Source organism: Dicentrarchus labrax, unplaced genomic scaffold (genome assembly GCF_905237075.1).
Source record: "Dicentrarchus labrax unplaced genomic scaffold, dlabrax2021, whole genome shotgun sequence".
Taxonomy (NCBI): domain Eukaryota; kingdom Metazoa; phylum Chordata; class Actinopteri; family Moronidae; genus Dicentrarchus; species Dicentrarchus labrax.
The window spans coordinates 13,095,746-13,108,317 of NW_026136702.1; the positions used below are offsets into that span (position 1 = coordinate 13,095,746).

The 12,572-nt window shown below is 40.1% G+C and overlaps 1 protein-coding gene across 3 annotated transcripts; it reads left to right on the plus strand.

The window, feature by feature from the left end:
* Nucleotides 1-121: 121 nt before the first annotated feature.
* minpp1a (multiple inositol-polyphosphate phosphatase 1a) lies at nt 122-12,431 on the plus strand. Of its 3 annotated transcripts, none has more exons than XM_051425753.1 (5): nt 122-785; nt 865-1,059; nt 1,699-1,796; nt 2,965-3,095; nt 3,371-3,853. In XM_051425753.1, exons 1-5 carry the CDS (start codon nt 206-208, stop codon nt 3,753-3,755), a joined length of 1,389 nt encoding a protein of 462 aa, XP_051281713.1. In that variant the 5' UTR covers nt 122-205; the 3' UTR covers nt 3,756-3,853. The 3 variants fall into 3 exon arrangements, with proteins under 3 accessions (XP_051281713.1, XP_051281704.1, XP_051281695.1); XM_051425744.1 differs by lacking the exons at nt 865-1,059; nt 1,699-1,796; nt 2,965-3,095; nt 3,371-3,853 and adding exons at nt 6,698-6,892; nt 8,822-8,919; nt 9,799-9,929; nt 11,722-12,431 and having other exon boundaries at nt 136-785; XM_051425735.1 differs by lacking the exons at nt 122-785; nt 865-1,059; nt 1,699-1,796; nt 2,965-3,095; nt 3,371-3,853 and adding exons at nt 5,946-6,595; nt 6,698-6,892; nt 8,822-8,919; nt 9,799-9,929; nt 11,722-12,431.
* The last annotated feature ends 141 nt before the right edge of the window (nt 12,432-12,572 follow it).

Here is a 12,572-nt window from a genome sequence, read left to right on the forward strand (position 1 = left end):
TCTAAATATAGTTTCATTTTCAATTCTTATTTTTTCTTTTGACATTGTCAGTCAATAGCAAGCACATTTTAGGTCATGCTGCTGTGAGGAAATTGAGATAAACAAACTGGACTGAACTTTGCTCAGTCCCATTTTTGACACAAATGTTTTTGGTTTGGCAAAGTTTTGGGGACAGCTGCTCTTCAAGTCTCTTCTTGTGTGCATCATGCTGACTTTTCTTTGTAAATTCACTGTCTTTCATTTCCTCCTCATCTCATACTGGTTACTTAATTATGTCAAATCTGAGGACAAGCCGAATATACCAGCAATCGCTAAGTATTTCAACACCAAAGGGAGGTACGAGGAAGTGAACCCATATCTCACAGAGGACATACTTGCTGCAAACGGGTCTATTTTACAGCCTCCATCTGCAAAATGTCAAGAAATGTATCTGACTGCAATAATAAGACACGGCACAAGATATCCAACAACCAAAAACATCAAGGAGATGCAGCAGCTCTACAACATAGCCCAGCATAATGCCTCAGGCCAAGAGAGCTGGCTGCGCGAAATCCAGACCCAGTGGACGATGTGGTACACTGAGGACATGGATGGCCGACTCGTCCAGAAAGGTGTGAACGATCTAAAGCATCTGGCCGTCAGGCTGTCAAAGCTGTTCCCCTCACTGATTTCGGAGGAGAAGCTCCGAGGTGGATTCATCCAATTCATAACCAGCTCAAAGCACAGGTGTGTCAACAGCACACTGTCCTTCAAGGCTGGACTGACAGAGCTGTGGGCTATTACAGGTACGACCCTGATGATGATATTATTAGTATTACCACCTACATGCACTTTCAATAAAACCTGTTCCTTTTTCCCACCCAGATAAGGAGTTCGACCATTCGGTGAATGATACTCTCATGAGGTTTTTTGACCAGTGCACCAGGTTTGTGGAGGAAGTTGATAACAACATGTCAGCTGTGGTAGAGGTGAACAAGTTCAAGCAGGGACCAGAGATGAGGAGGGTCCAGGAGAAGATCGCAGACCGTCTCAGAGTCCCGCACAGTCTCATCACTCACGGTCATATACCTGCAGACACACTACTTTGGATGCTGTTGAGTGTGTTGTGTGCATGTAGTCTGAAGTATTTTGCCTTGGATCAATGCTCGCAGTGGTCCCAAACTGCACGCTGTGTATTTTAAATGACCACTGATCCTATTTACAGTATGTGATCCAGGGATATTACTCATGAAAAGAGTAATTCCAGATTCTTGAGTTAGTTTGCCATTAATCCAAACATATCAACATTACAGTACTGAATGTGTGTCACAGCCTGATCCAGACTGTAGACTCAGTGCATACTGATTAGATACTGTATGTCAGCTTATATGTATCCACTGGGTGGAGCTGTTTTCTAATTTAGCAGTACTGAGGCTCCTGCAGCAGGTTGTCGTGAAACTTGTCATTTATGGCCTTGAATTAGTAATATCGGCTTCAAACAGTAACAAAAGAATCACATGCCTACTTCAGTTTTAGGATAAAGACTGAGCAACTATAATGTTTCTGTACTACATTAGACAAGCTGTTGGTGTGTGTGTTCTCTCTAAGTACTGTCTAGTTCGAGAGGATGTCACTTTTCTGGCATCTCAAGTTTTTAAAAGCTGCAGTTTTCAATGTAATTTGACCACTAAGCATTTTACACCAACCTCTCTCCTGCAGATATGACTGAGGCTGCATTTTACTTGTGTGCTTATGAATTTGCAATCAAGGCGGATAACTCCCCCTGGTGTCAGCTCTTTGATGAGGACGATGCACAGGTAGGAGAAATTAGTGGTCAACTGTGTGTAGCTTTAATGTGGCAGCGGCATCAGATCCTTCCCTTAATTAAGCTATGATGTTTATGAGGCTGATTACAGTCAGCCAGGAGATAATTGCTGGTCAAAATGTGAGCTGCTTGTTTCAAGTTCATTTATTTATGGAGTCATTTATTACAGTGTATAAATATGCCTTAGTAGGTGAAGCACAGGTGTTACTAATTACATTAATGATGGGTCTGTTCTATTCAAGTGCCTCAGTAAGTCATGGCTGTGTGACAGAGAGTCAGCTTGCACAACACCATGACTCTGAAACTGGAGCAGCTTAATAGAGTTTAGCCATCATTCATTTTATTATTTACAGCTCTGATTTTCCTACTGTGACATATTAAAAAATATCCTGTGAAAATGAGTGCTATTAGACACTGCTGAAACAGATCTACATTTTACTCTGCAACTTTGGCAGCCGGATTTGTATGTTTTTTCACCATCACAAGTTTATTTATTTATAGGGTTTTTTTTTTTTTTATCAGCAAGTGTTTGACAGGATGTTTTCATTCATAAGCAAATATTGTTCAAATTTATCACAAGCAAGTCTCCTAGGACTTTACAGATGGGAGAGAGGTAGGGGTGGAAAGAACACAGGGTTAGCGTAAGGCAGGTAGGTCGAGGGTTTATTTTGCCATATGGTCACAACAAAGTAGCAATTGAGCTACTTGATCAGACCGACACTTTGGTCAACCGAGGGCACAGGATCGTACAGAAACTGAACCAACTATTGAATCCAACACAAACAGGACAGAGCAAACAAACATCTGTACCTAATCCAGGTCAGAGGTACTCAGGAACCCTCAGCATTAGACAAATCATCTATCCTATTGCTATGTTATCCTTTGTTTTTAGGAATATGAATATGAACTTAAGTGGTTCGTTCCAGGAAACACACTCAAAAGCAAAACAAAAATCACAGTGCATGAACTTCTCTGTTTGGCCATATTAAATCATTGAGAAACCCTCGGGCATTATATATTTTTTAAAGAGTGTTTTGTCTTGTATTACAAGCTGACCTAACACTCAAAACTAGCAGCTTGCTAAATTTGGAAATTCTTGTTTTAAAAGTCTTTGCTTAAAGCCCTCCCACATACAGGCTACCTTTGAACTGCACCCACAGGTTATGGAGTATGCAAGTGACCTGAGGGAATTCTGGAAAAGGGGCTACGGTTATGATATTAACAGCAAGTCAAGCTGCGCGCTCTTTCATGACGTGTTCAGACGACTGAACAAGGCAGCTGATGAGAACAAGTAAGAGGCCTGCAGTCTTTAGAAATGTATTGCTGAAGACCTTGATCAAAAAACCTTCGGTGGAATAGATTATTCCAATTATCAGTTTTATCTGCTTGTCCTTCAATCTTGTTTGTTTTGTTGCTGTTCTTGACTGTTTTTTTGTTAGCAAGTTTATATAAATCTATTAAACTACATAATCTGTGTCCTTTTAGTTACAGTTGTGAAATTCAGCTCTTTCAGTGTTACAGCAGAAGTTATGTTAAATTCGGAACCCTGTTTGCCCTAAATGTCAGGTCAGGCCAGCAGGTGACTGAAGCTGTGACGGTCCAGATCGGCCACGCAGACACCCTCCTGCCACTGCTTACCCTGCTGGGCTTCTTCAAGGACAGCGATGCCCTGACATCCACCAACTACGCCACACAGACCCAACGCTCCTTCCGCACCAGCCACATGTTACCCTATGCAGCTAACTTAGTCCTGGTGTTATACGACTGCGGGGGAGGCGACCTGAGACTGCAGCCGCTGCTCAACGAGAAACCTGTGACTTTCCCCGGTCTGACGGACCAGAGGGCCTCCATCCCGCTCTATGAAGACGTCAGAGAGCACTACAGGGAACTGCTCCAAGGCTGTGACTTTGAGGCTGAGTGTCAGCTGTTCAAGAGTCCTGCTGAAGTTTAGGCAGATTCTGGAAAAGAAGGAATTATTGTGTGGCTTTATTCGCTTTTATTTGCAATAAACAATAAACAATATGCTCCTTTATGGATGCTTTACATTCACTTCACAATCACTTTGACACTCACTTTAAGGAAGCACACCAAAATGTTTTTCGGGGCCAATACAGATACCGATAATTAGTAATCAAAGACACTGATATTTGGAACCAATTTTACTCAAATAGCTACTGTACTAAAAGACACTTTTGAGGCACTAGTACTTTACTTGAGTATTTCCATTTCCCCATCTGTGGCACAGCAGCCTTCAGTGTTGATAGGCTTTTACTTGTGATGTGTCACCAATCAGATGGTGCTGTGGGTTGAGCGACACAACATATACAATAGTGACAAAACAAAAGGAGCAGCAAGGCTGCAACAAAAAGCCAGGCCAATAATCGGTTTATTTATCGCTCTCGGTTTCTTTCCATAGTTATGGTAAATAAATTGAAAGTTATTAATGATAATAACTTTTAGTTATTAATGATAATAACTTTCTGAGTAGGAAAACTGAATTCCCTTTTGCTATTGACTTGTCTGTGGATATTTTTTTAGATATATACTTTATTAATCCCCTATTGGAGAAATTGTTATTTTCACTCTTTTTATTTTATACACACACACACAGTGGTGATGAATGGTCGGGGGGAAGGGTTATGGTATGGAGTGATGCCCCATGAGCAGTTTCTTGGGGTTAGGTTGCCTTGCTCAAGGGCACCTTGGCAGTGCACAGGAGATGAAACCGGCACCTCTCCAGCTACCAGTCCACACATTTACTTACTTATAAATAGATTAAATCATTGTAAGGCCAGAAAAATGACGTAAAATTCAATTCAATTCAATTTTATTTGTATAGTGCCAATTCATAACAGAAGTTATCTCAGGACACTTTCCAAATAGAGCAGGTCTAGACCGAACTCCTTATAAAATTATTTACAGAGACCCTACAGTCCCCAACAATCTATTTAGGTACATACTGAAGTGAAACTCACTTATATTATGCAGCAAATCATTTACAATAACAAATGGCAGGATTGTGACTAAAATATGCAGTAGTAGGCAGCCAGGGTAATTTTTAGTGACTGATTAAAAGAGAGCAACAGTGGTGGAAAGTGCATCTACCTAAGTACTGGATCTACAATTTTAAAAATGAGGCACATAAAAGTAATATTTTACACAAAAGAGCAAAAATTTGATTAAAATGTATCATCTCATGACCCCTCAGATTTATCTTGTGTCCCTTTGAAGGTATAGTTGCTGAATACTGTACTTAAGTACAACTCTGAGTGTACTTTTTACTCCACTATATTTATATTTAATAACTTTTGTTACTTTGCAGAGTCAGATTAATACAAAATATAATTAAAAAATAAATTATGATATATTATTATGGATAAAATAAGACTTTATTGATCCCTGGATGGGGGAAATTCACAAGCTACCCAGCAGCATATAAATCAGCTCCACCTTTACCAGCTGCAACATTAAAGTGCTGAACACATTCTGCATAATGACTACTTTTACTTTTGGTATTTTGATGCTAGGACTTTTACTTTTACTTGTATGCAGGACTTTTACTTGTAACTGAGTATTTCTACACTGTCGTATTGATACTTAAAGACCCCCTCCCGCTCAAAAATATCTTCCTGTTCTTACAGTTGGATGTTTGAGCTTCACTGTACAGAATAATGTCCGTGCAGAGTCTGACACTAGAAGGATGTTTTCACATTCATCTGCTGAAAGCAGAAAGTTTCTCTGTGCTCATTGATAATGTGATTTTTAAGGGGCCGGGCCTATGAGCATGTTTTGTGACATCACAAATAGTTTGGAAGTCAATATTTAGCAGCTTAACTATTGGTATATATATGTCTGAATACATGTCTGTAGGGGATCTTTAAGTAACACCACCACTTTTAGGTCATGTTTTATGGTGTTACTAGAAAGTGAGGGGTGGAGCCAACGAATGTTGATACAACTTATAGAGGAATAATGCTAATAGTTCTGAAAAGTCTATTTAGAAACAAGGACAAGCAATACGTTGTCAAAGGTGTTCAAACTCCACCAGGGTCTATTATGTAAAAGCTGCAGGCTTTACTCTGCTGTGTGACGGATTGGTTAGACAGTCCCACATGGGCGACGTCACCCACTTTTGGCTCGGGTAGGTGGGGGTGGGGTGGGGGAGTGCAAGCGGCCATACATCCGCGCTACCAGGCTGTACCATGGGGATTACTTTTTGGAAAGTCCTTTTTGTTCATTTCACCACCATAAGTGGCTTTTCCTGCTGTTCTCGTAACGACGTGAACTCCGAGTGGGATCCAAACATACCCGCGATCGCCAAATATTTCACCACCAAAGGGAGGTACGAGGAAGTGAACCCGTATCTCATAGAGGACATACTCGCCGTGAACAGATCCGTCCTGCAGCCTCCATCTGCACAATGTCGGCAAATCCATCTGACTGCCATCATAAGACACGGTACGAGGTACCCAACGTCCAAAAACGTCAAGAAGATGCAGAAACTTTACGAGCTGGTGAAGAGCAGCGCCTCAGGTAAAGAGAGCTGGCTGCGCGAAATCCAGACCCAGTGGACGATGTGGTACACTGAGGACATGGACGGCCGACTCGTCCAGAAAGGTGTGAGCGACCACAAGCATCTGGCCGTCAGGTTGTCAAAGCTGTTCCCCTCACTGATTTCAGAGGAGAAGCTCCGAGGTGGATTCATCCAATTCATAACCAGCTCAAAGCACAGGTGTGTCAACAGCACACTGTCCTTCAAGGCTGGACTGACAGAGCTGTGGGCTATTACAGGTACGACCCTGATGGGGTAACACACACTATCAGTTTACCACTAAGATGCATTTTTTATTAAAAACCTGTTCCTTTTTTTTTTTCTTTTCTTTTCCCACCCAGATAAGGAGTTCGACCATTCGGTGAATGATGCCCTCATGAGGTTTTTTGACCAGTGCACCAGGTTTGTGGAGGAAGTTGATAACAACCCTTCAGCTCTGTCAGAGATGGACAAGTTCAAGCAGGGACCAGAGATGAGGAGGGTCCAGCAGAAGATCGCAGACCGTCTCAATGTCTCGTACATAAAAATCACAGATGGTCAGTGGCGGGTGAAGTACACAGATCCTTAATTTAAGTATAAAAAAAACAACAAAAAGTTCAAAATGGTTAAAAAAAAAAAGGTTCAATGTTTTCAGCTTTATTTTCATTATACAACAAAATTGCATAATGAATGAAATGCTGATTCAGCTGTAGCCTTCTTCATGCTACACACACAGAAAATGCATAAACAGACATTTCAAATTAGAATAGAAAAAAAATAATACGACAGAACAAAGAATAGAAAAATTGTACTAAAGGAAGAAAAAATGTAATATCCCCTCTCTTTCCCCGCTTCCTGTCTATCTTCAGCTGTCCTAACAATTACAGGCAACCCCTGGGGGGGGTAGATAATGGTATAGTAATGTGTGAAAGAGGGCTAACATATAAGATTCACAGACGCTGTTTTTACGGTGGTGTGCAGAGGACATAGGGGACAGAAGCTGCTCTGTTCGTCTGCTGGTACGGCAGCGAATAATTCTCTATTGTTTGTGGGATGGCAGCAGGGTGAACAAGCTGTGGCTGCGGCGGGTGTTGTTTTAAATTTTCCTCATTCCTGAGATTTCACACATGCTTGGTGGATGGGTACCAATAATGTTTTGGGCGTTTGTTTAACCACCTGCTGGCAGCTGCAGACCCCTTCTGTCCTGGGCCACGCACAGAATGCTTTCTCTTGCTCCTCTATAAAAGCTCAAAAACAACTTGGACAGGAACTTCTTAAGTTTCCTTAACTTGGTGGATTTGTGTAATGTCCATGACAGGTTCTCTTGCAACCATAACCCTTACCCCCGACCATACAGACAGCAGGCCAAAGTGGTCCAAAATTGGATTTTTCTGCTTGTATGTGACTCATATGAGATTTTTTTCATGATAGTGTGAACAGCACAAATCACATGAAATTTGATTCGGGCCACATTCAGATCTGATACAGTGAACAGTCATATCAGAATTCATTTGACTTTTATGTCACTCTAGATCAACATCTGTCACACGGGTCACTTCAGGACCGTGACCTATATGGTCAACATTGGCCATATTAAAAGAAATAATGTGAACAACTGATCTAAAAACTCAGATCTGAACAATAATTGAGCATTTTGTTTTGTCTTAGTCTTGCACTGTGAACGTAGCCTTAGTTTGTTAAATGTGTGCATCAGACTGAATATGGATTCCAGATCTCTTACTTACAGGTACCCAAAAGAAAAGAGCAACTCCTGATTGGCAAGATGATTCTGTCTTGAGTTTATTTAAAAGCGTTGAGTTTATACATAGTTGTTGATTTTCAAAGTATCCATTATTATTGTATTATTGAAAACTTTATTTTCCATAAATGCAAAACTTTATGCTTGCCTGTCAACAAATTTTTACATTTTGGGATGTTCAGTTGAGCTATTAACTGAAAGAGTATCAATTGAACTCCATTTTCACAATCATTTGAATCAAATTACACAGTATTTTTCTGGGAACCTCCCAATGAATCAGTTCCTTTCCGGGAAATTGTCAGAAACTATGAGCCTCCTAAAACAAAGTGTTAGCCAATAAACCTTTTCAGTCTATGTCGGAGCCTGAAAACCTACTCAAGTGTCTAATTACATTATAAACACAAACACAAGTAGTCATTAAAAGATTATTAGTGGTAGTCATTATTAGGGGGGAATCATATACAGAACATCCCATTGGCCATATTTGCACAGTAGATGGAGCTGTTTTCTAATTTTTATTGTATATTACTATGTACTGAATTAGACTGATGGTGGCTTTATTTGTGCCACAGGCCTCAAACTGGTGCAGTAATTCACCAATACACACCATGGTGATTAGGTTTTATGATGATGTGCCAAGTGCTTTTTGTTGTGTTTGTGTTAATGAGTACCTGGCCTGTTTGATTTCAGTACTTATTGACATTTTACTGCAACCTTTCTCCTCCAGATATGGCTGAAGCTGCATTCTACTTGTGTGCTTATGAGTTTGCCATCAAGACTGTGAACTCTCCCTGGTGTCGGCTCTTCGATGAGGTCGATGCGCAGGTACGATCTGTTTAATGATTGTAGATTAAATGTGCCAGTGTGTCCAAATGTCTGTGTTAATTAAACATGCAGGTAAGATTTCATTGTGAGGGTTGGAGGAGATTTTTAAAGGGTCAGTAACCTGAAGTGCTTGTTTTAAAATAAGTTAACCTTAATCATTTATCATGATGTGGACCAATATGATGCTTTCCTGCACAAGTAGAGACTTAGTCAAAGTAGAGACTAAGTCAAAACTGCTGTTTATTTATGTGCCTTTTCTATCACGTGTACAATTTTAAATGTTTTGTGCATAAGAAAAGAAAAGTTAAATAGGAACACAAAGAAAAATAGCTAGATTTAAGGCTAAAAACACAGGATAAAGCAAACTAACAGGCCTGTTTGCCTGTGGTAGAAGTACCCCGCATTAACAGTCTTAGACACACAAATCATGTGAGGAACAATGTCACCAAAGGCACTTTTGTATGGCAATATGTTTTATTTATATTTGTTTTTATTCCTGGACTGAAAGGAAAGGGCTGAAAATTAGCTTCACATAGACATCATATATCTGTTGCCTTACTTCTTCCTGTGTCATCTGTACCGTCTGTGTTAAATAAATACAGTTAATAAAAAGGGGAATGTTTGCAAGTTAGAGAAAGACTCCTGCCTTATCTGCTAGCTTTCTGCAAGTAGCCTGCAATGCTTTCTCTGCTTAGCCGTCTTCATTCATTGAGACGCTGTTTGGCGTTACTCATGTCACAAAGAGTGTTTTGTGTCTCGTGTTACAAGCTGACCTAGCACTCGGGTAACATGAAATGTTACCTCACAAAACAATGGACTGATTTTTAGCCCCCATCCCAAATCCAGGCCAGTAGTGATTTGTGCTCTCTGGTTCATCAGGTTATGGAGTATGCAAATGACCTGAAACAGTTCTGGAAAAGGGGATATGGTTATGACATCAACAGCAAGTCGAGCTGCATTCTCTTCCATGATGTGTTTAGTCGACTGGACAAAGCAGCCAACGCAAGCAAGTGAGTAAAACCCTTCAGTACAGAAAAATGGAGGGTGGTGTGTATTTTTACTCTGAATATATACTGTGAACAAATCCCATAAAAACACCAAAAGCAATGATAAGATAGTCCGTCTCTCAATTCTTTCAAACATCCTTACCCTGGCTTTGGTTTTTAGCCCGAGACTATTCGTTGCTGCTAAAGATGTAAAACTTTCTGGACTATTTTCAGTCGCGGATGAATACAGATGTAGGACTCTAGTGAGTATTAGCAAGTAGAAGTGAAATAATTACTTAATCGATACATCGCCTGACAGAGAGTTAATTGGAAACAGTTTTGATAATTGATTAATCTTTAAGTCATGTATCAAGCATAGACACCAAACCACTGTGTTAACAGTGTGAATTCTCTCTTATTCTCTGTTTGAAACCACTGTAAAACTAATATCTCTTTTGACTTTTAAGACCTCACTCTTAACTCTGGGAACTCTTGACATTTTTTACTCTTATCTGGCAATGCATAGACTGAGCACTTTATCAAGAAAGCAATTGGCAGACGGATCTGTGATGCAAGTAATTGCTAGTTTCAAAAGTATTTTTATGCCATTACATAAAGATTAATGTCCATTAGTGGTGCCAAGAACTGGTACTGACAAACCCAACTTGCAGTACTAAACACTCAAACAAAACAATGCAATGTTCTTGCTCCACTAGTAAATAATTATCTAATCATTTGGCTTTGAGTTACAGCTTTTCAATCTTAATGTTGATGTGAATTGTGATTTTGTTTTCAGCTAAAAGTCTTGGGAAGGGCAACAAACTTTAGTTGTATAAACACATCTGTTGAATGAGGATCTTCATCACAAGGATGAGATTTGGTAATTTGGTAAAAAACATAAACACGTGTTTATCGAAAGATATTAATCTCCTGTGTGAACACACCAGGTTGTACTGGCACACTCAAACTCTGTTCAGGCCTCTACACCTCAAAAAGAGTGGAATGGACTAAATAAGTATTGTTTGATCTGGTTTTCCTGTGATCTGGGTTCTTATGCTGTTGCTCTTGGCGAGAGGCATTTCTTTCCTGTTTGAAACATTCAGCCTTTTAATAACCAACACACTGGTTAAAGCCATATCCCTTTAGTTAAAGAGTGCTGTAGGCCCTCCCTTGTTTACCAACTCAGAGTAGGTACATGTTTCATGCAGGAGCTGTTTCTATGAAGTTTTTGTGTATTCGTCTACAGTTATTTGACAAAATGAGTCCACAGTTTCTCTTCCCTGATTCAATTTATGATCATTTAAGTAAGCTGTGGAGAAGATAACAGTTCTCTCCTTCACTAAGACATCAATATGAACCTTTTTCTAAATTTGTCTGCACAAATACACCACTGTGACACCACAGGACGGTTACCCTGTTAAATGCATGTAAACATCTTTAATTGCACTTTGTTTAGATTGTCAATCTGTAACTACTGACCAAAACCAGTTTCTGAATAAATGTCGTGGCAGAAATAGACATTTTTCATGTGATATCTACCTAAGTTGCAACAATTATTTTCATGATTACAATTTATTAATTGATAATCAAAATTGTTGGCAATTAACTTTCTGACTAATTGTTTCAGCACTAATATCTAAAACACCTAGTTTTAGGTTAGTAGTTGTCTACGATGTTGGGGAGAAAACTGCTGATTGGTTCGATATCAAGCTGAATTGACTCTTGTGTGGATGTTTTCCAGACTTGTGTCTCATGGTGAAAACTTATCTTGCCACATATAGTCCAAATCATTTTGGCAAATTTTCCTGTATGTCAGGTCAGGCCAGCAGGTGACTGAAGCTGTGACGGTCCAGATCGGCCATGCAGAGACCCTCCTGCCACTGCTTACCCTGCTGGGCTTCTTCGAGGACAGCGATGCCCTGACATCCACCAACTACGCCACACAGACCCAACGCTCCTTCCGCACCAGCCACATGTTACCCTATGCAGCTAACTTAGTCCTGGTGTTATACGACTGCGGGGGAGGCGACCTGAGACTGCAGCCGCTGCTCAACGAGAAACCTGTGACTTTCCCCGGTCTGACGGACCAGAGGGCCTCCATCCCGCTCTATGAAGACGTCAGAGAGCACTACAGGGAACTGCTCCAAGGCTGTGACTTTGAGGCTGAGTGTCAGCTGTTCAAGAGTCCTGCTGAAGTTTAGGCAGATTCTGGAAAAGAAGGAATTATATTGTGGCTTTATTTGCTTTTATTTGCAAAATGGAGTGAAAATTTTGATCCTAAAATCTTAGTCTTGCCCTGTGTAAACCATGAAGATATCACTTTTTGAGCTAGCCTTTTTAGCATGCAACATTTTTTATCATTTTTCACTCCCTTGGTCTTATACCTGAGAAAACAGGCCATGATCCCAACTTTTAATTTCAAGTTTACCTATACCATTACAGTGTTAATACTGCTATATTTGCAAGGTTTCTTTCCATTATTGCACAACATAGAGCAGGAATTAAAGAATGTGTTTTTGCAGTGTACACATTTTCTGTTACAGTTCTATTACAGGACGGACATCCTGACCATGTTTTATGATGCTCTATTTTCCATACCCTTATTATACAATTTACTGTGCACAGTACGGTAGGTCTGAATTCAAATGAGTAATGATATTTAGATTT